Source organism: Periophthalmus magnuspinnatus, chromosome 24, assembly GCF_009829125.3.
Source record: "Periophthalmus magnuspinnatus isolate fPerMag1 chromosome 24, fPerMag1.2.pri, whole genome shotgun sequence".
Classification (NCBI taxonomy): domain Eukaryota; kingdom Metazoa; phylum Chordata; class Actinopteri; order Gobiiformes; family Gobiidae; genus Periophthalmus; species Periophthalmus magnuspinnatus.
In genome coordinates this window covers 2646282-2670829 of record NC_047149.1, presented here as the reverse complement: position 1 = coordinate 2670829, position 24548 = coordinate 2646282, and the positions used below count along the sequence as shown (strand labels likewise).

General features: G+C 42.2%; 2 protein-coding genes across 2 annotated transcripts in view; one reads left to right on the top strand and one right to left on the bottom strand.

Annotated features, from left to right (window-relative positions):
• cd109 (CD109 molecule) overlaps positions 1–18322 on the bottom strand; it is a 27452-nt gene extending 9130 nt beyond the window's left edge. Inside the window, exons 1-23 of the mRNA XM_055232382.1 lie at positions 18209–18322; positions 17458–17533; positions 17154–17200; positions 16375–16605; positions 15927–16052; positions 15197–15236; positions 14810–14891; positions 14636–14729; positions 14400–14529; positions 13836–13945; positions 12451–12768; positions 11819–11920; positions 11681–11743; positions 11198–11371; positions 10824–10976; positions 8057–8152; positions 7514–7583; positions 6198–6324; positions 5827–5944; positions 4787–4900; positions 1864–2070; positions 1291–1432; positions 324–496 (exon numbers count right to left, since the gene is read on the bottom strand). Coding sequence (XP_055088357.1) covers positions 324–496; positions 1291–1432; positions 1864–2070; positions 4787–4900; positions 5827–5944; positions 6198–6324; positions 7514–7583; positions 8057–8152; positions 10824–10976; positions 11198–11371; positions 11681–11743; positions 11819–11920; positions 12451–12768; positions 13836–13945; positions 14400–14529; positions 14636–14729; positions 14810–14891; positions 15197–15236; positions 15927–16052; positions 16375–16605; positions 17154–17200; positions 17458–17533; positions 18209–18322 — 2907 coding nt within the window. The remainder of the gene's footprint in view (positions 1–323; positions 497–1290; positions 1433–1863; positions 2071–4786; positions 4901–5826; positions 5945–6197; positions 6325–7513; positions 7584–8056; positions 8153–10823; positions 10977–11197; positions 11372–11680; positions 11744–11818; positions 11921–12450; positions 12769–13835; positions 13946–14399; positions 14530–14635; positions 14730–14809; positions 14892–15196; positions 15237–15926; positions 16053–16374; positions 16606–17153; positions 17201–17457; positions 17534–18208) is intronic.
• A 1462-nt stretch (positions 18323–19784) lies between these two features.
• Positions 19785–24512, top strand: naa20 (N-alpha-acetyltransferase 20, NatB catalytic subunit). Its single transcript, XM_033990870.2, has 6 exons — positions 19785–19876; positions 20228–20252; positions 21712–21802; positions 23363–23498; positions 23581–23726; positions 24399–24512. Exons 1-6 carry the CDS (start codon positions 19824–19826, stop codon positions 24482–24484), a joined length of 537 nt encoding a protein of 178 aa, XP_033846761.1. The 5' UTR covers positions 19785–19823; the 3' UTR covers positions 24485–24512.
• Positions 24513–24548: the final 36 nt, after the last annotated feature.

The following is a 24548-nucleotide window of genomic DNA, read 5'->3' as shown; positions in this document are numbered from 1 at the left end:
GGCACTGAAGGATCCGTCTTTTCTGAGGAAGGCCAGCTCCTGTTCATACCCTGAAACAACACAATCGAGTACAGGTAGTACTGTTAGTGTTAGTAACAGTAGTAGGATTTAGGCCCTCTCCTCCTCATCCCTTCTTTCTCCTCTCTCGTCTGCTCTCCCCCTCCCTCCCCTTTCCTCCTTACTCATGAGCTTTCAAGCGCTCTCCACATTGCCTCCATCCTTTTCCCTTCTCTCTTCTTCTCACCCTCCCCTCTCCTTTCTCTTCTCCTCTCTCCTTCTGTCTCCCTTCTCTCTCCTCCTCTTTTCCTCCCCTCCTTACCCACTCTCATGAGCTGTAGGGCCCTCTCCACGTCAGCCCCCTGCGTCTCTCCGCTGGCCCGGAGGTACTGGAGCAGGTAGACCATAGGAGCCAGATGAATCATGTTCTGCTCCCCACAGCCTGAGGGCATCTGGATCAGAGAGTCCAGGCCCTCCATGGCCACGCCCAGAACGTCACCTGGAGACACAACCCTTATATGGACTTTTCAACAGGTGTGTGTGCCCATTCACTCCTTAGGTACAGTCTGCCCTGGTGTGGCTGCCATTCTGCGCCTAAGGCCTACAACAAATTCACCACACTGTGACATTAGAATAGCCTGGATTGATCTAATCTGAATTCTGGTGGAATTCTTGAAGCATTTACTTAATATTTCATCAATTTAAAATCAAGAATTACTGCATGTTCTATTGGCAAATCACATGTCTACATCTGAATTTGAGCTATCTTAAGGTTAAATTATCGATGCACTTGATTGGTATCAAATATCAGCACCGATATTGGCTTGGGAATCGATTCAGCTGGTTAGACATATAAATTGATGTAACAAGACTATCTACTGATCACATTGGGTCCAGAAAGTCTCAGAATGTTTGGACTTTTATTTATACAATTAAGTTATTTGAGGGATAGGGGTCATCTGACACACTGGGAGGGCATCAGGCAAACAGGGAGGGCATCTGGCACACAGGGAGGGCATCTGACACACAGGAAGGGCATCTGACACACACAGGGAGGGCATCTGACACACAAGGAGAGCATCTGACACACAGGGAGGGCATCTGACACACAAGGAGAGCATCTGACACACAGGGAGGGCATCTAACACACAGGGAGGGCATCTGACACACACAGGGAGGGCATCTGACACACAGGGAGAACATCTGACACACAGGGAGGGCATCTGACACACCACAGGGAGGGCATCTGACACACAGGAGAGCATCTGTCACACAGGGACACACAGCACTGACCTACGGTGCTGACCCAGACTTGGCAGCTGCCCGGGACGGCGTGCTCTGGGATGGTGAAGTGAATCTGCTCCTCGACTTTGGGCTGGAGCTTCGTAAGAACCAAGAGTCTGGAGACTGTGAAGCTCTGAGGGACACCTTCAGCCTGCAGAAAGCACAAGGTTTATTAAAGACTAGACCAGGACTAAACCAGGACTAAACCAGGACTAAACCAGGACTGAACCAGGACTGAACCAAGACTAAACCAGGACTGAACCAGGACTAAACCAGGACTGAACCAGGACTAAAGCAGGACTAAACCAGGACTGAACCAGGACTGAACCAGGACTAAACCAGGACTAAACCAGGACTGAACCAGGACTAAACCAGGACTAAACCAAGACTAAACCAGGACTAAACCAGGATTGAACCAGGACTGAACTAGGACTAAACCAGGACTAAATCAGGACTGAACCAGGACTGAACCAGGACTAAACCAGGACTGAACCAGGACTGAACCAGGAGTAAACCAGGACTGAACAAGGACTAAACCAGGACTGAACCAGGACTGAACCAGGACTTTTTTTTCTCTGGTACCTTGACGTGAAGGGTCCTCTGAATGTGGTCAGAGGCCCCTGGAGCTTGGGCCCTCACAGACAGCAGCACGTCCCCGACAGAGTGCACTCGGACTGGGATCCGGACAGAGGCGGCTCCATTGTGTTTCACCATCACAGTCTGAACCTCCGAGTGCACAAAGCCATTCAGGAATTCCAGATTTCCGGGGCTCTCCACTTCTACCTCCACCTGGAAAAACACACGCATTTATCAATCCAAAGATGTTCATTTTGTCTTCTTTTATACAACTTTTATACAACTTTTTAAAGACAATTACATTAGAAGCGGAAATGGCTTCACTTACTGTCCCTAACAGACCACAGTCAGTTTAATAGGGCAAAGCAGAGGAAGCACAGAGGACACTGTACAAACCAGGAAATATACAAAATCTAATGTGTCAACATTTTTGCCATAGGGGATGTTATTTAAATAGGATTATTCTAATCATAAAGAGATGGGGTTGTACTTTTGAATTGGACAAAAAGGCTTTAAACTTTAAACCATTGTTTGAGGTTTTATTGTGCATTTTTCTCACACGTTTCTAAAGCAACATCAACAGATAAAGACACAAAAGAGGAGCTCAAACTTCAGAGCAACGCCCCGATCAAGTTCACGAGAGTCTAAGCTCAGAACCATACACTGCTGTATATATGTTTATATACTACAAGACCAGTCATTTTATCAAAATCTGTTTCTGAAACTTTATAAGCCATAAAGTTATTAAAACATTTAGCCGAATCTTGTGTTTTAAATGTGCTTTTTGGACTTAAAACAACAGCCTCTTACCTCAGCCCCAGGGCAGCTGTGGCTCCAGAAGCAGCTCACACCACACAGTGTGGGGAGCAAGTCACTTCTGTAAACCCTTATTTTTATTAATATAAGACTCTGATGCTCTGTCTCAGGCATATTATGGGCTGTCTTATCCTGAGGTACTGATCAGTGATTCCAGTGCTTTGGGAGTCGTAATAATACTATGACAAGTATTGTAATATGGAATGGATATTGAAAGCCATGAGTTTTTTAAAAAATGCACTGAAGGCGATGTACTGAATGTCCTCCCTGCTCTTCACTCCCATTATAAAGTTATATAAGAGTGTGATCTACTCTCGTTATAAGAGTGTGATCTACTCTCGTTATAAGAGTGTGATCTACTCTCGTTATAACAGTGTGATCTACTCTCGTTATAAGAGTGTGATCTACTCTCGTTATAACAGTGTGATCTACTCTCGTTATAACAGTGTGATCTACTCTCGTTATAACAGTGTGATCTACTCTCGTTATAAGAGTGTGATCTACTTTCATTATAAGAGTGTGAGCTACTCTCGTTATAAGAGTGTGATCTACTCTCGTTATAAGAGTGTGAGCTACTTTCATTATAAGAGTGTGAGCTACTCTCGTTATAACAGTGTGATCTACTTTCATTATAAGAGTGTGATCTACTCTCGTTATAAGAGAGTGATCTACTCTCATTATAAGAGTGTGATCTACTCTCGTTATAAGAGTGTGATCTACTCTCGTTATAAAAGTGTGACCTACTCTCATTATAAGAGTGTGATCTACTCTCGTTATAAGAGTGTGATCTACTCTCGTTATAACAGTGTGATCTACTCTCGTTATAACAGTGTGAGCTACTCTCGTTATAAGAGTGTGATCTACTCTCGTTATAAGAGTGTGAGCTACTTTCATTATAAGAGTGTGAGCTACTCTCGTTATAAGAGTGTGATCTACTTTCATTATAAGAGTGTGATCTACTCTCGTTATAAGAGAGTGATCTACTCTCATTATAAGAGTGTGATCTACTCTCGTTATAAGAGTGTGATCTACTCTCGTTATAAGAGTGTGATCTACTCTCATTATAAGAGTGTGACCTACTCTCATTATAAGAGTGTGATCTACTCTCGTTATAAGAGTGTGATCTACTCTCGTTATAAGAGTGTGATCTACTCTCATTATAAGAGTGTGACCTACTCTCATTATAAGAGTGTGACCTACTCTCATTATAAGAGTGTAAGCTACTTTCATTATAAGAGCGATCTACAGTCATAAGAGTGTGATTCACTCTCAAGAGTGTGATCTATTCTCATTGTGTGTGTGATCTACTCTCAAGAATGTGATGTACTCACATAAGAGTATGATCTACTGTCATTATGTGTGTGATCTACTCTCAGTAGTGTGATCTACCCTCAGAGTGTGATCTACTGTCATTATGTGTGTGATCTACTCTCAATGGTGTGATCTACCCTCAGAGTGTGGTCTACTGTCATTATGTGTGTGATCTACTCTCAATAGTGTGATCTACCCCCAGAGTGTGATCTACTGTCATACGACTGTGATCCATTCCAAAGAGTGTGATCTACTCTCCTTAAAAGAGTGTGATCTACTCTCATTATAAGAGTGTGATCTACTCAAGCCACCCTGGATTCTCTTTGGTAAATACAGTATAAGGACAGTTATAGATGTTGTCTGAAGGGATCATCCAAAAGAAAGTAGATTTGTTTGATTTTTGATTTCCCATTCCCATCCAAGTGAAGTATATTTCAGTAAAATGAGATTTAGGGACTTGTAACTAGGTCAAAAAGTCTTGTTACATTTTGGTGAGTGTTAGTGTTATTTTTTATTTGTGGCTTTAGACAAACTGCTCTTGGTTCAGAAGTTGGTTATAGTTTTATAGGTCCATGAGAGCTGATATTTTTCTTTTATCAGATGAGATCAGAATTCATCACAAAAAAGTACAAGAGCCCTCTGACCCTTAAGTTAAATATTCATATTTTTGCTGGACAATTCACAATTTCCGTTATTTTCCTGTGCTTGGAGACCCTCCTACCATGAGGTCCTGATGCTTGTGTGCTTGGGGACGCTCTTACTGTGAGGTCCCAATGCTTGTGGTGCTTGGGGAATCTGTTACCGTGAGGTTTTGGTACTTGTAGTTGTACACGTGGATCTCCAGTAGAAGCTCCTCTCCTCTGACGATGAACGGAGGAAGATTCAGAGACAAGAAGAAGTCCTGGAACACCGTCAACTACAACACAAATATATGAAATAGATCAGGACTGAAACAGGTTTAAAGCAGGACTGAACCAGGACTAATCCAGGTCTAAAGCAGAACTGAACCAGGACTAATCCAGGTCTAAAGCAGGACTGAACCAGGACTAATCCAGGTCTAAAGCAGGACTGAACCAGGACTAATCCAGGTCTAAAGCAGGACTGAACCAGGACTAATCCAGGTCTAAAGCACGACTGAACCAGGACTAATCCAGGTCTAAAGCAGGACTGAACCAGGACTAATCCAGGTCTAAAGCAGGACTGAACCAGGACTAATCCAGGTCTAAAGCAGGACTGAACCAGGACTAATCCAGGTCTAAAGCAGGACTGAACCAGGACTAATCCAGGTCTAAAGCAGGACTGAACCAGGACTAATCCAGGTCTAAAGCAGGACTGAACCAGGACTAATCCAGGTCTAAAGCAGGACTGAACCAGGACTAATCCAGGTCTAAAGCAGGACTGAACCAGGACTAATCCAGGTCTAAAGCAGGACTGAACCAGGACTAATCCAGGTCTAAAGCAGGACTGAACCAGGACTAATCCAGGTCTAAAGCAGGACTGAACCAGGACTAATCCAGGTCTAAAGCACGACTGAACCAGGACTAATCCAGGTCTAAAGCAGGACTGAACCAGGACTAATCCAGGTCTAAAGCAGGACTGAACCAGGACTAATCCAGGTCTAAAGCATGACTGAACCAGGGCTAAACCAAGAATAAACTAGGACTGAACCAGGACAAAACCAGGGCTGAAGCAGAGCTAAAGCAGGACTGAACCAGAACTGAGCCCGGAATAAATCAGGACTGAACCAGGATTGAACTGGTAAAGCAGGACTAAAGCAGGACTAAAGCAGGACTAAAGCAGGACTAAAGCAGGATCAAACCAAGACTGAACCAGGACTCAGACCTTGACAGGGAGATCCACAATGCCGATCCCCAGAATCGGGGACATGACGAAGGCCGTGGCGACCCAGGACGTGATGCTGTCTGGGGTCAGAGCCGACACATCTGCTGTGGTCTGGTTTCTGGAGGAAAGAGAACCAAAATCAGTCCTAGTTACGTCCTGTTTAGTCCTGAATTAGTGCTGGTTTTGTCCTAGTTCAGTACTGGTTCAGTCCTGGCCTATTTCTGGTATAGTTTTTGTCCAATCCTGGTTTAGCCCTGGTTTAGTTGTGGTTTAGTCTCACTGTTTTAGTTCTCGTGGAATCATGGTTTATTTTTCTTGTAGTCCTGGTTGAGTCCTAGTTTAGTCCTGCTTTAGTCCTTTTTAGTCCTTACCCAGTGAAGAGGTCTGTCCAGATCCAGGTCTCAGGGAAGTGGGTCCTGGTGTAGACCTGGTTTTGTCCTAGTCCGGTTTGGCCTGGTCCAGGTGAGTCAAACGCCACTATCTCTGGGAGCGCCCCTGCTGTTAAGAGTCCCACATTTAACACACAATTTAACATTTAAAACCACAAAGCACATATCTCTCTATCTCTCTATCTCTCTATCTCTCTCTCTTTCTCTCTCTTTCTCTCTCTCTCTCTCTCTCTCTCTCTCTCTCTCTCTCTCTCTCTCTCTCTCTCTCTCTCTCTCTCTCTCTCTCTCTATATATATATATATATATATATATATATATATATATATATATATATATATATATATATATATATATATATAACAATAAAGCACGATAATCCCAGAGAACCATTTTAAATAGACAGGCCTGAGCTGCAACTAACAAACAGCAGAATGAACCAATATCAGCCATAGAAGTGAGTTATTCAACCCTGTACTGCTCAAACAAAAATATCCAATATCTCCACACTTGGAAAAAGTACACACCATAAATATTAAGTGATGTACTGTTTCAGTGTTCATGTACTGAACCAGGAGTCCATGTAGTTATTTAAGAGTTGTAAGAGTTATTTTTTATCAAATTTGCACAGTGTTGTGTTTATGTGTATTTTTTTGACTGTTTACTTCTATTATCTTGCTCTCCTTTAACTGTAAGTTGCAAAACTGGAATTTCCGAATTGTGGGACAAAAAAGGTTTTCTTATCTTATCATTTTTGGTGTCGTCACTAAAATGTCACCACCCACTGCTACATCTAGAGGGAGGCACTGCCCTTCAGCCCTGATTAAGCTACCTGGTCAAGCTGTTTTAGTTTTGTGAGCCTTAAATCATCTTATAATGCTATTCCCTCCTCAAAAACATACGTGGAGTTGTGTTTTGTTTCATTCACACATGTTTGAGTAACACTTCATTATTAGTCTGTCTACATCTCCAAAGCTCAAAATACAGTGATGTCATGGTAGTAGTTTTCAAGTTAACAGCTTCTTTTACCTTTAGTTCAGTAGAGTTGTGCAAATTCAGGGCTGAAATGATCCAAATGATTGTAGTGAAGATGTATGGAGTTTAAAAACACAGTGGAGCACTTCTTGTTATGAGTGTTTGAGAAAAGAAGACAGCCCTAATCTGCAGGGTTTGTGTGTTAAACATGTGTGAATGAAACAAAACACAACTCGTTAGAACATAGATCAGAGAAGAGTGTAATATGGATCTTTTTAAGTGAAACCTTAAATGCATCTCATGTCAAAGTAATGAGTTAACTTACGTAAAAATGGCATCAAAGGGTTATGGACCTCTCCGTACAAGGCATTGGTCAAAACCACAAGACCCAACTCCTGTAGAACCAGAGGGACGTTAGAGAGCTCCAGCGGCCCAGTGTCGTTGTGATATTAACAAACTCAAGCTACATTTCAAATAGACTCGATACTTCATATTTGATACTGCTGCTACCATGAAGATAGTGAAAATCTTCTTTCTTTAGACAATAAACTGTGATTTCCAACAATAATGCAAGTACTTTGTGTTCTATTCCTGTGTGGCCTTATATCTGTGTAATCCCTTAGTGATCCAGGTAGGTTCCATAGTTTCTGTTCCGTTTCTGTCCTGTCAATGTGACTTTTTTAGCACTGATACCTGCGAAACATGAGTATCTAGTTTTGATACTAGTTTTAGTATCGATTAGTGTCTGATTTTGATACTTTTGACAACCCTACAGCGCCCCCTGTCTGTGTATCTAGCTCAGCAGGAGCAGGAGTGCTGCTCTGTCAGTCCCAGGGCAACTGTGGTGGCTGCATTGTTGCAGACTGACCGTGAACAGAGAGTGGGGGTCTCCCATCTGCATCATCATCTCGTCCTCATGAGGGTCCTTCTGAAGAGGGTCCAGTTTCCCCATCTCCTGCAGAACCTGAACACAGTACAAATCTCAAACACACTACAACACCTAAATGCAGCACAAACCTCACACAGAGCAGAACATGAACACAGCACAATCCTCACACAGAGCAGCACCTGAACACAGCACAAACCTCACACAGAGCAGCACCTGAACACAGCACAAACCTCACACAGAGCAGCATCTGAACACACCACAGTCAAACTTCAAACATATAAGACCTTACCTGAATCTACAGAATCAGCCAACTCGTAAATACATGCCATGATATTCAGTCACATATCTTACTGCTATACCACATGGTCTCATACATCAGAGGCCGTCCTGAAGCCCCTAAAGTCCCTTTTCAAAAAAACATTGAAAACACTGGACAAAAAGCCTCTACAGTATCACTATTGTAATATCTTAAGTAAATATAATATTTTGGATCTTGAAAGTTATCAGGTATTTATGGATGCTTACCTTATTTTTAAAGTTTTAAATGGACTTGCTCCTCCACCATTAATGGATTTTATAAGTAAAAAAATGACTGACCGAGTGAACATGAGAGCATTGACCAGAGACTGTAACATACAGAGACGCAGGACCAAATTTGGCCAAATGGTGACGTCTATCAGAGGATCACAGTCATGGAACACATTACCTGCCCATGTCAGGAACACTCTGAAAGATTGGTTGAAAAATAATCAAACATGCTCACACAGGTAGATTATTTTCTTCTTGGGGCCTCTTAAACTCAGAGAATGGTCTATTGTGGTTCACTTGTTGTCATGTCTATGTGCACTTTTGTCTCGTCTGTGTGTTTCTTTAAATGTTCTGTTTTTGACCTGCCTTAGGACAATGGATGTAAACTAGCTATTGTATAATTCTGGCATATTTACATTGATGCTGTTTGTTGACATGTTGATTAATATGCACTGTCCTAATTAAAATAAATGAAAAAAATAATTAAAAAATAAATGAATAAACCTCACACAGAGCAGCACCTGAACGCACCACAGTCAAACCTCACACAGAGCAGCACCTGAACGCACCAAAGTTAAACTTCACACAGAGCAGCACCTGAACATGGGAAAACAAAACAGTGTAATTCTCCAAACCAGCGCATGAAAAGAATAAGATTACTCAAACATGTGTGGACCTCTCCATGTTTGGCATGTTTCTGATGAAGAAACAACATTTTACATGATTTACATGATAGAACCCTTCAGTGTCTCTGTGTTAAACCTGTCAGGATCAGTGGGACCCATCTCCAGATCTTGAGCTGGTCTTGGTCAGGACTATCTTAGATGGAAGATTTGACCCATTGTTCATGTTCAAGGTTGCAAATCAGTCACTTTTTAACACATTTCCAGATTTTGAAAACTTTTTTTTTATTTTGTGAGAAAATAAAAAGTATAATGAACAGAACCGGTGACAAAGGGCAGCCCTGGCGGACTCCAACATGCACCGGGAACAGGTCTGACTTACTGCCGGCAATGCAAACACAGCTCCTGTGCTGGTCATACAGGGACCGGACAGTCCTTAGCAAAGAGCCCCGGACCCCATACTCCCAGAGCACCCCCCAAAGGACACCATGAGGGACATGGTCGAATGCCTTCTCCAGATCCACAAAACACATGTGGACTGGTTGGGCATACTCCCATGAACCCTCAAGGACCCGATGGAGAGTATAGAGCTGGTCCAGTGTTCCGCGACCAGGAGGAAAACCACACTGCTCCTCCTGAATCCGAGGTTTGACTATCGGTCGGATTCTCCTCTCCAGTACCCTGGAATAGACCTTACCGGGAAGGCTGAGGAGTGTGATTCCCCTGTAATTGGAACACACCCTCCGGTCCCCCTTCTTATACAGAGGGACCACCACCCCGGTCTGCCATTCCACAGGTACTGTCCCCGACCTCCACGCGATGTTGCAGAGACGTGTCAGCCAAGACAGTCCCACAACATCCAGAGACTTGAGGTACTCAGGACGGATCTCATCCACCCCCGGAGCCTTGCCACCGAGGAGCTTGCCAACCACCTCAGTGACTTCAGCCAGGGTGATGGACGAGTCCGCCTCCGGGTCCCCAGTTTCTGCTTCCTCCTCGGAAGACGTGACAGTGGGATTGAGGAGATCCTCAAAGTATTCCTTCCACCACCCGACAACATCTCCAGTCGAGGTCAGCAGCTCTCCACCCGCACTGTAAACAGTGTTGGTGAAGCACTGCTTCCCCCTCCTGAGGCGTCGGACGGTTTGCCAGAATCTCTTTGAGGCCGTCCGATAGTCCTCCTCCATGGCCTCCCCGAACTCCTCCTAACCCCGAGTTTTTGCCTCTGTGACTGCCCGAGCCGCGGCACGCTTGGCCCGCCGATACTCATCAGCTGCCTCAGGAGTCCCACGAACCAACAAGGCTCGATAGGACTCCTTCTTCAGCTTGATGGCATCCCTTACTCCAGGTGTCCACCACGAGGTTCGGGGATTGCCGCCGCGACAAGCACCGCAGACCTTACGACCACAACTATGAGCAGCCGCATCGACAATAGAGTATAAAAGAGAGTAAATAGAGAGTAAAAGTATTGAGATTTTGTGCAAAGCTCGTCACAAAACTACAGAAATATCACCTTTGGGCAATTACTCTGAATGTTTATGTCTCTGTCTCACCTGTCTCACCTGTCATTTTCTTTCCTTCATTTCTGTCCTTACCTGATGTTTTGTGATGTCGTTGTGGGCGGAGTCTCTCATCGTTGCCATGTCGACCACCAGGATTCCCACCAATGAGTGTGGCTCTAACACCGACGCCCTGAGAGTAGCAACCTCGTGAGGCTTCAATGTGTTATTGCTCCATTTCAGTGACACCTGAAACACCGCCAATCAGAGGAGAGATTAACTACCACAACTGCATCTGCTGTACTGCTGCTACTGCTATCACTACTACTACTAATGCTACTCCTACTATTGCTATTGCTGCTCCTGTTATTACTACTGCTACAACTGCTACAATTGCAACTACTGCTACTGCTACTATTTCTCTTACTACTACTACTTTTACTACTGCTACTACCACTCCCCCTCCTCACATGGTTCTTGAGGTGGTGCTTGATGTGCAGTTGGATTCGGTCCATGACGATCTCTCCGTGAGGAAGAACCACAAAGACCAGAACAAAGACCGGCGGAGACCAGTCCGGGTCCAAGTCCAGGATCAGGTCTCCAGAAAAAGAACCTCCCAAGACCACACGGCCCTGAGACAATATCTGGACCAGAGGAAGGATCAGGACTGAACCAGGACTGAGCAAGAATTAAACCAGGACTGACCCAGGACTGAGCAAGAACTAAACCAGGACTGACCCAGGACTGAACCAGGACTGAACCAGGACTGAACCAGGACTAAACCAGGACTAAACTATGACTAAACCATGACTGAACCAGGACTAAACCACGACTGAACTGGACTGAACCCAGACTAAATCAGGATTGAACAAAAACTAAACCAGGACTAAACCAGGACTAGACCATGACTATAACAAGAACAAACCAAAGACAGAACCAGGAGCTTTTCTTACCAGGTAGCGGTATGTGTGGAGGTCAAAGCTACTCCAGATTCTCAGAGTCACACGAGAACCAGCCTGAAAAAAAGAGAAAATCAAATGCCCTGTGCCAGATGCCCTCCCCCTGCATCAGATGCCCTCCATGACTCTTACCTGTGCAGGTGAGGTTGGGGGTTGGATCTGCAGGTAGGATCCGGATGGAGACGCGTGAGAACTGTGAACCATCAGTGTGGTAGAACTGTCATCGAACGAAGCCTGAAGAGAAGAAGAGGTTTAGACCAGGTGACCTGGTGTAGACCTGGTTTAGCTCTGGCTCAATCCTGGTTCAGTCCTGATTCAGTCCTGGTTCAGTCCCCGGTTCGGTCCTGCTTTAGTTCTGGTTTAGTCCTGGTTTAATCCTGGATCAGGCCTGGTTCAGTCCTGGTTTAGTCTTGGTTCAGTCCTGGTTCAGTCCTGGTTCAGTCCTGGGTCAGTCCTGGTTTAATTCTTGCTCAGTCCTGGGTCAGTCCTGGTTTCATTCTTGCTCAGTCCTGGTTCAGTCCTGATCCTTCCTCTGGTCCAGATATTGTCTCAGGGCCGTGTGGTCTTGGGAGGTTCTTTTTCTGGAGACCTGATCCTGGACTTGGACCCGGACTGGTCTCCGCAGGTCTTTGTTCTGGTCTTGGTTCAGTCCTGGTTCAGTCCTGGTTCAGTCCTGGTTTAGTCTTGGTTCAGTCCTGGTTCAGTCCTGGTTTAGTCCTGGTTCAGTCCTGATTTAGTCCCAGTTCAGTCCCAGTTTTACTCACGTCTAAAGTGAGCGTTTGTGTGTCTTCTCTGAGTTTTATGGAGAGAGGTATGATTCCATCTTCTGGAACGCTCAGCTCCATCTCCTCCTTGTCCTCGTCCTGGTCCAGTCCATGGTCTTGGTCCGGTCCGTGGTTTTGGTCCGGCCCACTGTCCTGGTCCGGTCCACGGTCTTGGTCCGGTCCATGGTTTAGGTCCAGTCCCTGCATTGGTGTCCAGACCCAAGTCCAAGGGGTGGTTTTCTGTTGCAGGACTGAGACCTGGACTTTGGGCAGGTAGGACTCATGAGGAGGAGCTCCATCAAATCTCTGCACCTTCAACTGCACAGAAACACACAGGCAGAGGTGGGCAGTACTCGGTTACATTTATTTACTTTTCAGAGTACTTTTCTAGCAGCATACTTTTGAAGTAACAGTACACTTACTTGAGTAATAGATTGTACAGTGTAACAGTACTCTTACTTGAGTAATAGATTGTACAGTGTAACAGTACTCTTACTTGAGTAATAGATTGTACAGTGTAACAGTACTCTTACTTGAGTAATAGATTGTACAGTGTAACAGTACTCTTACTTGAGTAATAGATTGTACAGTGTAACAGTACTCTTACTTGAAAAGAAGTTGTGGTTCCTCTTCACACTGTGAGTGAGTCTAAAGTGATTTTATGTAACAATATGAAATGGTTTGTGTTTGTGGCTCCTTCAGATATTTAGAGAGATTTAGTTTGGCTCGTTTTTGTGTCTGCTTGAAAATACCACATTTTGTGTTTTTTAATCAAATTTAAACATCAGATGTTACGTCCCAACAGTTACTACTCAAGTAAGAGTAACTTAAAGAGTACTTTTCCAAAATACCTTTTACTCTTACTTGAGTCATTTTTGAGATTATTACTTTGTACTTCTACTTGAGTATTATTATTTTGAAGTTAAAGATGCACTACATGGGCACTGTGGCTGAGACATACGTAATTTATTCATACAACTCTTAATGGCTGTTTTCACACCTATTAGCTTCCTTGCTAGCTCTGTTGTTGTTTGCTTTGTTTGCTTTGGGTCTGAAAATGTAGTTATAGATGGGGGATAGATGATGTCTGAGGCCCCTGTTCCTGTTCAAGTAAAGATTGCCTTTCCTAACAAAAATTGCTTCTTTAATTACCCTATCTCTAGTTAGCTCCTGTGAACTAAAATTTCAACTGACAGAGAAAATGTCTGACCGCTTCTGGAATAAAATATTGAAAGTAAAGTTACGCTCATGACTAGCATGACAGACGCGAAATTTAGCAAATAATAAATCAGGGAGTGACAGTCTTGGCATGACCCTGCTCTGGCCAAATCCAGGTAAATTCCCAGGTCAGGCTGTGTGAGAGGGCTGATTGGACTGATCCGTACCAGGACGTGGAAGGTGGATCCAGGCCGGAGCAGGTGCCGATGTCCCACAAAGGAAAGTTTATACAAATGTTCTGCCAAATCCACAGTCGCCGAGGAATTATACTGAAGGCCTGCAACAGAGGAAGATCTGTTCAAGACCTGGTTTAAAACCAGGACTAAACCAGGATTAAACAAAGTCTAGTCCTGCTTTAGTCATGGTTTTAGTCCTGGTTTATTCGCTGTTTACATTTTAGGTGTTAGTCCTGTTTAGACATGGCTTGGGCCTGGTTTAGACTAGGTTTAGCCCTGGTTTAGTTCTGGTTTAGTCCTGGTTTAGTGCCTGCTTGGTATTTGTTTGGATCTGGTTTGGCCTTGGTTTTAATCCTCTTTTTAATCCTGTTTTTAGTCCTGGTTTGGTCCTGGTTTAGATCTAGTTTGGTCCTGTTTTGGTCCTGGTTTAGTCCTGGTTTAGTCCTGGTTTAGTCCTGGTTTAGTCCTGGTTTAGTCCTGGTTTAGTCCTGGTTTAGTCCTGGTTTAGACCTGGTTTAGACCTGGTTTGGTCCTGGTTTGGTTCTGGTTTATTACCTGTCATGGACTCAGTGACTTCTGCATGTATCTCCAAGTATTCTTCCTCGTAGTCGTCATAGAAACTCATCCTCACATTTGAAAAGTTCATTTGTGGAATATTAAAATGAAAATGATGTTTTCCATCAAACTGAAACAAAAAGAGACACTTCACCTGTACATGTGTCTGTGTGAGGACATGTGTGTGAGGACAGGGACGCTTCACCTGTACATTTTGGGGACACTTTGGTCCTTACCCAGCTCGTCTGGTGGAAGGTTTCCTGGCGGCGGTGTGAGTGGTGGATGAAAGTGAGCCTCAAAGTTCCTTGGACGTATTTCCCGTGAAAATGTCTAAAACACGAACATGGTTCTTTTTTTAGATTATTCTTTTAAACTGTATTTTTGGTCAAACCTGAGGGACTTTTACGGACTTGGCGGTGACAGTTCCCATGAGCGTGTCTTTGAGGTGGATTGTTTTGGGAGCGTGGATCTCCACTTGAAACTTTGGCAGAGCTGAGACAGAACATGCATGTTTAAAGCACACATGATTAAAACACACATGTTTAAATCACACACATTTAAAACATATGTTAAAAAGACACATGTTAAAAACATACATGTTTGAATCACACACATTTAAAACACATGTTTAAAAGACACGTGTTAAAAGCATACATGTTTAAAAGACACACATGTGTGATTTAAATACACACATTTAAATCACACATGTTTAAAAAAACATGTTTAAAACACACATGGTAAAAACACACGTTTCAACAATTACATGATGTGATGTTTTGGATTGTACCAGGACTCACTGTAAAGGTCCACATGGAAGTGCTTCTCTGTGGACACCCCCTGCACACAGAATATGAACCATTAGACTTTAGCCACAGTTGCCCTGGGGCAGAAAGATCGAAGTGTGGCCACCAATCTGTACCCAAGGCCTCCCCAAAAACCCATCACTTATACACCATATTCACAAATATAAAACATAGGTGAAATATCTTGCCCAAGGCCACAGTCACATTGTGAACTGGGATTGAACCAGTGACCTTTAAAGAATTTTCAATTTAAATACTGCAATAACATGAAACTATTTATTTATTTATTTATTTATTTATTTATTTATTTATTTATTTATTTATTTATTTATTTATTTATTTATTTATTTATTTATTTATTTATTTATTTATTTGACAGGGACAATGCAATCTGACATAGTTACAACATGAACATTGCAGCTGATGTGATGCATATAGAGTTTATAGCAAGAGCTAATTCTCAACTCCTGTCCCTGGTTGGGCTTCTCCACAATTCACCAATATGCAAAGTATATTAAAACACCTGCCCCTTAAAATAGTTACATCAGTGCCCAAATATACATTCAACACTCACACTCAACACTATTAGAACATGCTCTGCTGTTCTAATAGTTTCTGTTAAAACAGATAAGAGGCATCATAGTAGTAGTGCTAGTAGTAATAATAGTAGTTGTAGTGTAGCATTAGTAGTAGTAACGATAGAAGCAGTAGTAGGATTTGTGACCTGTACGATGGCTGAGATGGTCCATTCTCCCAGAGGAGGACTTGGAGAAAGTTGAAACTCAAGCGACGAGACTCCATAAAAACTGTCCATGGACAACCACTGTCTGAGCAGGTTTCCCCCAGGGTCCTGTGGGCCAGAGACCAGGATAGTCCTGGTTTAGTCCTAGTTTACTCCAGGTTTAGTCCTAGGTTAATCCTAGTTCAGTCCAGGTTTAGTCCTGGTTTAGTCCTAGTTCAGTCCAGGTTTAGTCCTATGTTAATCCTAGTTCGGTCCAGGTTTAGTCCTGGTTTAGTCCTAGTTCAGTCCAGGTTTAGTCCTAGCTTAATCCTAGTTCAGTCCAGGTTTAGTCCTGGTTTAGTTCTAATTGGGTCCTGCTGTAGTCCTGGTTTACTCCTGGTTTAGTTCTGATTTGGTCTTGGTGTAGTCCTGGTTCAATACTAGTTCAGACCTTGATGTATACATCCTTGGTGCTGTTGATTCCCCTTCCATCTGTCCGTTGGAAGGACAGGACCCGGATTCTGACCCGGTCTCCAGGTTTGTATCGGGGCTGATCGGTCTGGATCAGGGTGGTCTGGGTCCCGGGTTTGAATCTGAGTCTGGTCTGGTTTAAGACCAGGTCTTGGTCTGAGTCTGGGTCTCTGCCTCGGACCAGAAGCCACAGCTCAGAGTCCTCATGGATCTAAGGAGAGAGAGGGGAAAAAACATTTAAATTTAAATCTGCTCTTCAGTGATACTCGTAAGATTCGGTGGTGTCGCATAGTCATTTTGGTACGAAAAAATGTGCTGCTCTAGTGTGATGTGTAGCTATCCCATTTTGTGGGGATGACGTTTACGCTGACATGAGATCCCACTGGGCACCACAGTTTTCTAATGAGGAAGTCAGTGGACTTGTTTCTTTTATTAAGTCTTTTTAGATGAATATCGAGATTTAACATGTGTAAACTATATAAAAAATGATGAGTGTCAGAAGTGGTTATAATTAGAACTAGAGCACACACAAGCACAATAGGTCTGCTACAGTATGTTTCGAGAATGCAAGCAATTATTTCTTTACTTTTTAAGATCTTTAGAAGTGATAAAACGTACTTTCCAGAACAAAGACTAATGGTAACCCGACCAGCCAAGTCCAGACCAGGATCCTGGCTCAGATTTGAGTCCGGACCAGGATCCTGGCTCAGACTTGAGTCCAGAGCAGGATCCTGGTTCAAACCAACTGAAGGTACTCACAGATGCAGAGTCGAAGGGGGGCAGGTGGAGTAGTTCTTCATGTTCACCTGAGACAGAGGCAGAAAAACGTAAGGTTTAAAACCATGGCCTGTGAGGACCACCAGATCTAAACCGGGTCTAAACCAGATCTAAACCAAGTCCAAACCAAATCTAAACCAGGTCTAAACCAGGTCTAAATAAGGGCTGAACTAGGGCTAAACCAGATGTAAACCAGGATTACATCATGACAGTAATTTTAACTCAGCACTAAGACTCTAAACACTTGTACTACAGTTTGAGAAGCACTGGACTGGATTATTTTCACCTTGGATCACAGAGGAGACCGAAGTGAAGACGTGACCTTGGTCTTGGTCACGGTCTTGGATGATCTCGGCTTTGAACTCCAGCGGATGAAGCAGAAGGTTTGAGACAAACAAATTGAACGGAACATCTGGACAAAAGACCGAAGGACTCACCACCAAGTACGAGGGACTAAGAGAGGAGAGAAAAAACAGGGCTAGACCAGGACTGCACCAGGACTGGACCAGGACTAGATCAGGACTAAACCAGGTGTGACTCGGGACTGAACCAGAGCTAAACCAGGACCACAGATCTTACCTTGATTTTGCTGGCTCTGGTGTCGTGGTAACATACCTGGGGAAAAAATGTTGATTAGTACTAGCAGTAGTAGCAGTAGTAGTAGTAGCAGTAGTAGTAGTAGTAGTCGTAGTAGTAGTAGTTGCAGTAGTAGTAGTAGCAGTCGAAGTAGCAGTAGTAGAAGTAATAGCAGCAGTAGACATAGTAGCAGTTGAAGTAACAGTAGTAGAAGTAATATTAGCAGTAGATGTAGTAGTAGTAGCAGCAGTATTAACAGTAATAGTAGTTGTAGTAGCTGCATTATTAATAGTAGTAGTAGTAGTAGTGACAGCAGTATTAGTAGTATAAGTATTACTTGTCTGCGTGAGAGGAGGAGGTCAGCGTGTGCAGTGTGAGTAAACTCCAGATGAGCAGATCCATGTGGACTCTGTTTGGAACTCTGTCTGCCCCCCCCCCCCCCCCTCGACAGGCAAACTTACCTGAGCATGAACCCCACCCACCAGAGGATAGGCCACGCCCACAAGAGCACAAAATCCACCCATTACACTTGAAACCACGCCCCTTAGATGCTTCACCTGGAACCGTCCAGTCATCGCAATTAGATTTTTACTTTGAAATTTCTATCACGACTCTCTGAGAAAATAAACCTCCTCACAACTCACCGAGAGAAGTTACCATGTAGAGCCTAATCTGCATGTTCTCTCTGTGTCTGGGCCAACCGTAATGAGGAGAATTCTGGTAAGATCTGGAGAAGGGTCTAGCGGGGTACTTCCGTGCCTCTGAATTAGATTTACACTGTGGTTCTGGTCTACTTCATGGTCCACTGCTCCTGGCAGGTTTGAAACAGAGACACTGAGGATGGAGCTGAGTAAAGTCTGGGTTTTACAGAGCTGTTTGCAAAATGGCTCTATGATAAAACATGGTTCATATGAAGTAGGTCTGGTCTCTGGAGACTGAACCTGAAACTCACTGAGGACAAAGGAAAGACAAAGCACTAAGCTGTTTTTGAGGTCAGTCCTCAGATAGTTCCAGCCCATGGTCCGGATCATCCCAGACTCGGTGCAGACAAGACCAAAACAAAAATTGTTCTGCTTTTGTCAAAGTTCAGTGGCAATAATCCTCCGACATGCCACGTTCCTCTGTGAGACTGAGGCACGGCTCCACAGGGAGTTACACAAATGTGCAGGACACATCCCAGGAGGAAAACTGTTCTCTTATTGTTTTGCTTGGAATATTCCATAGTATGGCATTACACTATTTCCATGAAGACCAGGTGACCAGAGATCCAAGTTACAGGTCAGATCTGTGGAGAGGAGAGCCCAGTCTCAATGAGAATATACTTCACATACATACTATATATTATAGCCATAAAAACATCCACAAATGAATAATGCCTTACTATGGAACATTCTAGGTTCACATCTTCATGGAATCAAGCAAATGGCAGACCACCCAACAAGAAGGTTGCTTCTTTAGAGGATAAAAACAGGCAGGAAAACACAATGTGAAAGTCAGGTATTGAGAAAAAGTATCTTCAGATAAATCTGTTCTTTGGGAATTCAGACTTTTTGTCTTACTTGATGTTTTCTGTCTAATTACATTACTGATGATAGTAGTAGTGGCTCATCTGGTAGAACGTTAGACACATTAGTTTGGGTAGATTCATACTGTGTATTTTATTTCCATTTCTCTCCTTGGTGTCTCTGTCTGATATGCAACATGTAATGAATGAATAACCATGAACTGACATAAAAGCTCATATTATTGAAATATTAAAATCTAAATGCAATCAGAGATGATCATTGATGCTAATAAAAATAATTATGTTAAGTTATAAATAAAAAAAAAAACAAAACAAAAAACGTGTTTGAGGGGAATAAAAAAAAACCCTCACAATTTAATGCTGGTGTGGCCTGTGCTGGTGTGAGACGATTTACGATCATGTAGCTTAAGTAAGAATCAAATATATGTTAAAATATAAATAAAAAAAAGCTTTACTTTGCGATTCAGCTGCAGTACCATCACCTCTCCTTTATGTGGCGCTGCATCATCAATGTCGTTATTCCGGTTTACAGAAGCTAACAGGCTAACAAGATGACAACGTTAAGACCATTTACCTGCGATGACTTATTTAAATTTAATAATATGTAAGTTCATTCTGGTCCGTTTTATTCTAACACGTGTATTCCGACCCTCTTGGTGTTTACAGAATGTTTACTTCGTCTTAAATGTTCCAAAAAGATGCAAAAATGTATTGGAGCCGATCGTAGCATCATATAGCTAATTTGCTAACAACACTGCTGAAACCAAAACAATGGCACGTTTTCGTTGTTTTTCCTTTTTAAACTCATCTCAGGACAATTAAGAGTGACATTAAATACAAACTACTGGTTGGTACTTTAGGGGCAGTGTATAGATGTAATTAATGCCTTATACATGATGATTTGTGTCTGCAATTTATCTTCATATATACAATGTGTTTGTTTCTTTCCTTGCAGTAACTTGGATCCTCTGACTGAAACTGTATCCTTTACTCTTAAGCTAAATATCTTGCAAGTTCAATTTTTGTAATAGGAATATGCCTGTGTTTGTGGAAATGTTCTTATATGTTCTTTCCTCAAACATTGTGGGTACATTCAAAGGTTAGGGTTCAAATGCAATTATTTTATTAAGAAACTGACACGAAACAATTATATCCACTATCATTACTTCACAACTGCTATTACAGTTTTTGTTTTGTCCAGTCACTTAAAACATAGGTAATGTTCGAACTTGGTGTGGTTTTGCTCTAGGTCTAGCCCTGGGTCTGGGTCTAGTCCTGAGGCATGAGGCAGTATTGGAATTTGGTGTCACAATTATCATGGCCAAAATACACTGCTTGGCCAAATGTTAGAGAGGTTTTTTCGTAGCCACGAAAAAAACCTCTAACATTTGGTTGTTCTACCTTTAGCTTTAATTACAGCACACATTCCCTGTGGCATTGTTTCTATAAGCTTCTGCAATGTCACAAGATTTATTTCCATTCAAGATGTTGCATTGATGATGGTAGAGCCTGACCGCTGCACAAAGCCTTCTCCAGCACATCCCAAAGATTCTCAATGGGGTTAAGGTCTGGACTCTGTGGTGGACAATCCATGTGTGATGATGTCTCATGCTCCTGAACCACTCTTTCACAATTTGAGCCCGATGAATCCTGGTATTGTCATCTTGGAATATGCCTGTGCCATCAGCGAAGAAAAATCTATTGATGGAATAACCTGGTCATTCAGTATATTCAGGTTTCAGCTGACCTCATTCTTTGAGCACAGACTGTTCCTGAACCTAGACCTGACCAACTGGAGGGGGCTCATACATTTGCTTAGTTAAATCCAGGTGGCAACTTTTTTTTTTGGCCAGGCAGTGTAATTACGATTGCAATTAAAGATTATATCTTAACATGATAATTATAATATGATTATTATTGTTGCTGACAGTTTAAAAATGTTCTGGATATGAATAATTACAATTTTAATATTATGAATAGGCTCCCTATTTAAAAACTGTTAGAGTATTGTACTTTGTCTGTTATAATTGAAAACAACAGTGATCTAGAGGAGATCGTCAGGTAGAAGTAGTTTTTTTCTGCACATTCTGGTGACACAATGGCGAATATCTTTGTTGGCGATTATCACCATTATATAAAAAGCGCCACAAACGATTATTGTCAACCCTTTTTATCATGATAAATGATATTATTGTTTAGCATCCCATCCCTACTAGTCCTGGGTCTGGGTTTAGTCCTGGTGTAGTTCTAATTTCGCTGTGCTAGCCCTGGTCTAGTCCTAATTTTGCAGCGCTAATTCTGTTTTAGCCCTGGTTTAGTCCTAATTTCACGGTGCTAGATCTGGTTCAGGCCGGTCTAGTCCAGGTTTAGTCCTAATTTTGCTGTGCTGTATTCCTCTGTACCATATGATCCTTCCTCCTTGACCCTGGTCTTCCTCAGTATGGGATACCGTTCTACCTGCAGTATTTGGCTCACTGGCCTGAATACTTCATCGTAGCAGAGGCACCCGGAGGAGAGCTCATGGGATACAGTCAGTCTTATTCATATTCAAAGTCTGCCTTAATGACTTTAAGCTATCCAAGAATCCCTTGTATTTCAGAACATGTTTGCAGAGGTCTTTGGATTTTGTTTAAAATATGCACTATGGCTTATTTCTAAGAATATAGATTTTAGTTTGAACAAATGATATTGTGTACTCTTTTATACACTCGCAATGCTGTCATAAATAGAAGTGAGATGGTTTAAAAGCTCAAAAAAGTGACCATCTTGAATAAGTTAAAGGTTACACTATTTTCTGATCTATGTTATAATGTTCTTTCCTCGTCAAAAATAGACCTGGAGTTAAGATTTGTGTCATTCACACATGTTTAACACACAAACCCCGCATATTTAGGCTGAGTTCTTCTGAGTTCATTTTGAGCTTTGGTGCTCTAGACAGACTAATAATAAAGACATGTGTGAATGAAACAAAACAACCCCAGGTCTGCTTTTGAGGAGAGAACAGCATTAGAACATGACTTAAACCTCACATTTAGCATAATATAACCTTTAATTTTGAGTATATTTGAACAGAGGTGTATTGTTAAAGTACTGCTTAACTGTAAAATATATTACTTGTAGTAAAATTATGGGGTTGGTCTCAAATAAATGGAGACCATAAATACAGTTAGAGATTAAAAATAGATTAAAAAGTTACTCAGGAAAATAACAGGAAATGTAACTGAGCACTACCGACATTTGTGTTTGGACTAGTCGAGAAAAAGCCAATGGAACAAGTAGTATTCCATAACGGCTACACCTTCACACCTAGCTGTATGAAGTGAAATAACAATACTCTGCAGTAACATCACACTGGGGGGGTTCTACATGTATGTCTATGACAGTATGTTGGTGACGCAATGCACACATTAGCAATAACTACCCAAAATGTATTAGGATTGTCTGGAAAAAAAATAAAAATAAAAAATACAAACTGTATTTAAAGAGCATATTTTCAGGAGCCTGTGATCAATACGAGCGTTCATGGTCCTATTGAGGTGAGAGTGACTAACTGAAAAACTGTTGGCTAATGCTAGCTAGCTTGTGGCTTTAATGTTATTTGAGAGGGACTTGTTTAGCAGGCAAGGCAAGTTTATTTGTATAGCACAATTAGTACACAAAGTAATTCAAAGAGCTTTACAAAATAAGGACATTAAAATCACAATACTACAAATCAAAACATAAATAATCATCATAAGATGAACATTAGAAGAGAAGAGACAGAATAAAAACCTTTCAGTCATATGCACAGGTAAATGGAACTGTTTTGGAGCCTGGATTTAAACATTGTCATAGTACAGTACAAATCAGCTCACCTGTTGTAGTTCAGATAAGTCAGTTCTTTCTGGTCAGATTGTGTTAAAACAAAACTCAGATTAAAGTCTAACTTTACTAACAGAGCTTCAGACAGAGCAGTGCCTACAGTTAACATTAAACCCTGAGGGAATGTTTATGACATCAGCTGCAAAGTAACAACAGTAGTACCTGTATTTTGGTGGAGTCATGGTTATGAGTTTAAAATTATTTTGTAATATTTCTTTGTGTTTATCAGTCATGGGGAAGGCGGAGGGCTCGGTGGCGCGTGAGGAGTGGCATGGACATGTGACTGCTCTGTCTGTAGCTCCAGAGTTCAGACGACTGGGACTTGCAGCTCAACTCATGGACATGTTAGAGGAGATCTCTGAGAGGTACTGTGGCAGAGTGGTTAGCCTCTCCTTCTCTGAGTGACAAGGTTGTGGGTTAGACTCCTGATCTCTCTGTCTGTTCCAGGAAAGGCGGCTTCTTCGTCGACCTCTTCGTGCGAGTGTCCAATCAGGTGGCAGTAAACATGTACAAGCGTCTGGGCTACAGCGTGTACAGGACAGTCATCGAGTATTACTCTGCCAGCAACGGAGAGCCGGACGAGGACGCTTACGGTCAGTGTTTCAAAGTCACATCACTAACAGTGGCTGTGGTTACGTGCACACTCAAAATCTGATTATTTTCAGATTTTAGGAGTTATAAATGAGATGTAAACAGCAAAATAATGATAATAAATTATGGTCACCCTGATTCCTCACGTCAGATTTTGCCGTTTGTATGACATTTAAATCATCCTAAGAAATCACATTATAATAAAATTTTGGTGTGCATGTAAACGGAGCCAGTGTATCTGCCTCTTCTAGTTGTGGTCTCATCTTTATAGGTGCCATTTTGAGGACTTTTGTCATTGAAAGATTTTATTAGTCTTTTGAAGTTTTACTCACTATGGCAACAGGTGTAATTTATCACTTTGAAACACATGGATGTATTGGGACCCTGCTACATTTTTACTTACTGTTTTTTTGTTTTGTTTTCTTATCTAAGACAAATCTCTATGTAGACACAAAAGTGATGTTAGAGCACCAAGTTTTTTTTTTGTTTGTTTTTTTACTAAAATTGGAATTGAATAAATGCAAGATGGACCATTTATAATGCTATACTGGTTGAACATTCTAGGCAAAGCAAAGTTTTTGAGGAGGGAACAGCATAACATATCTTAAAGCTCAGGATCTTTAACAAAAATCAGATCTAGAAATTGGAATAATCTGTTTTTTTCCCCGTTTCAGACATGAGGAAAGCCTTGTCCAGAGACACAGAGAAGAAGTCCATTATCCCACTGCCTCATCCGGTCCGACCAGAAGACATTGAATAACAGCGTCTGTGGCTCTCCAAAAACAAAACTGAAAATTATGAGAGAAAACGCTCCAAGAACAGGA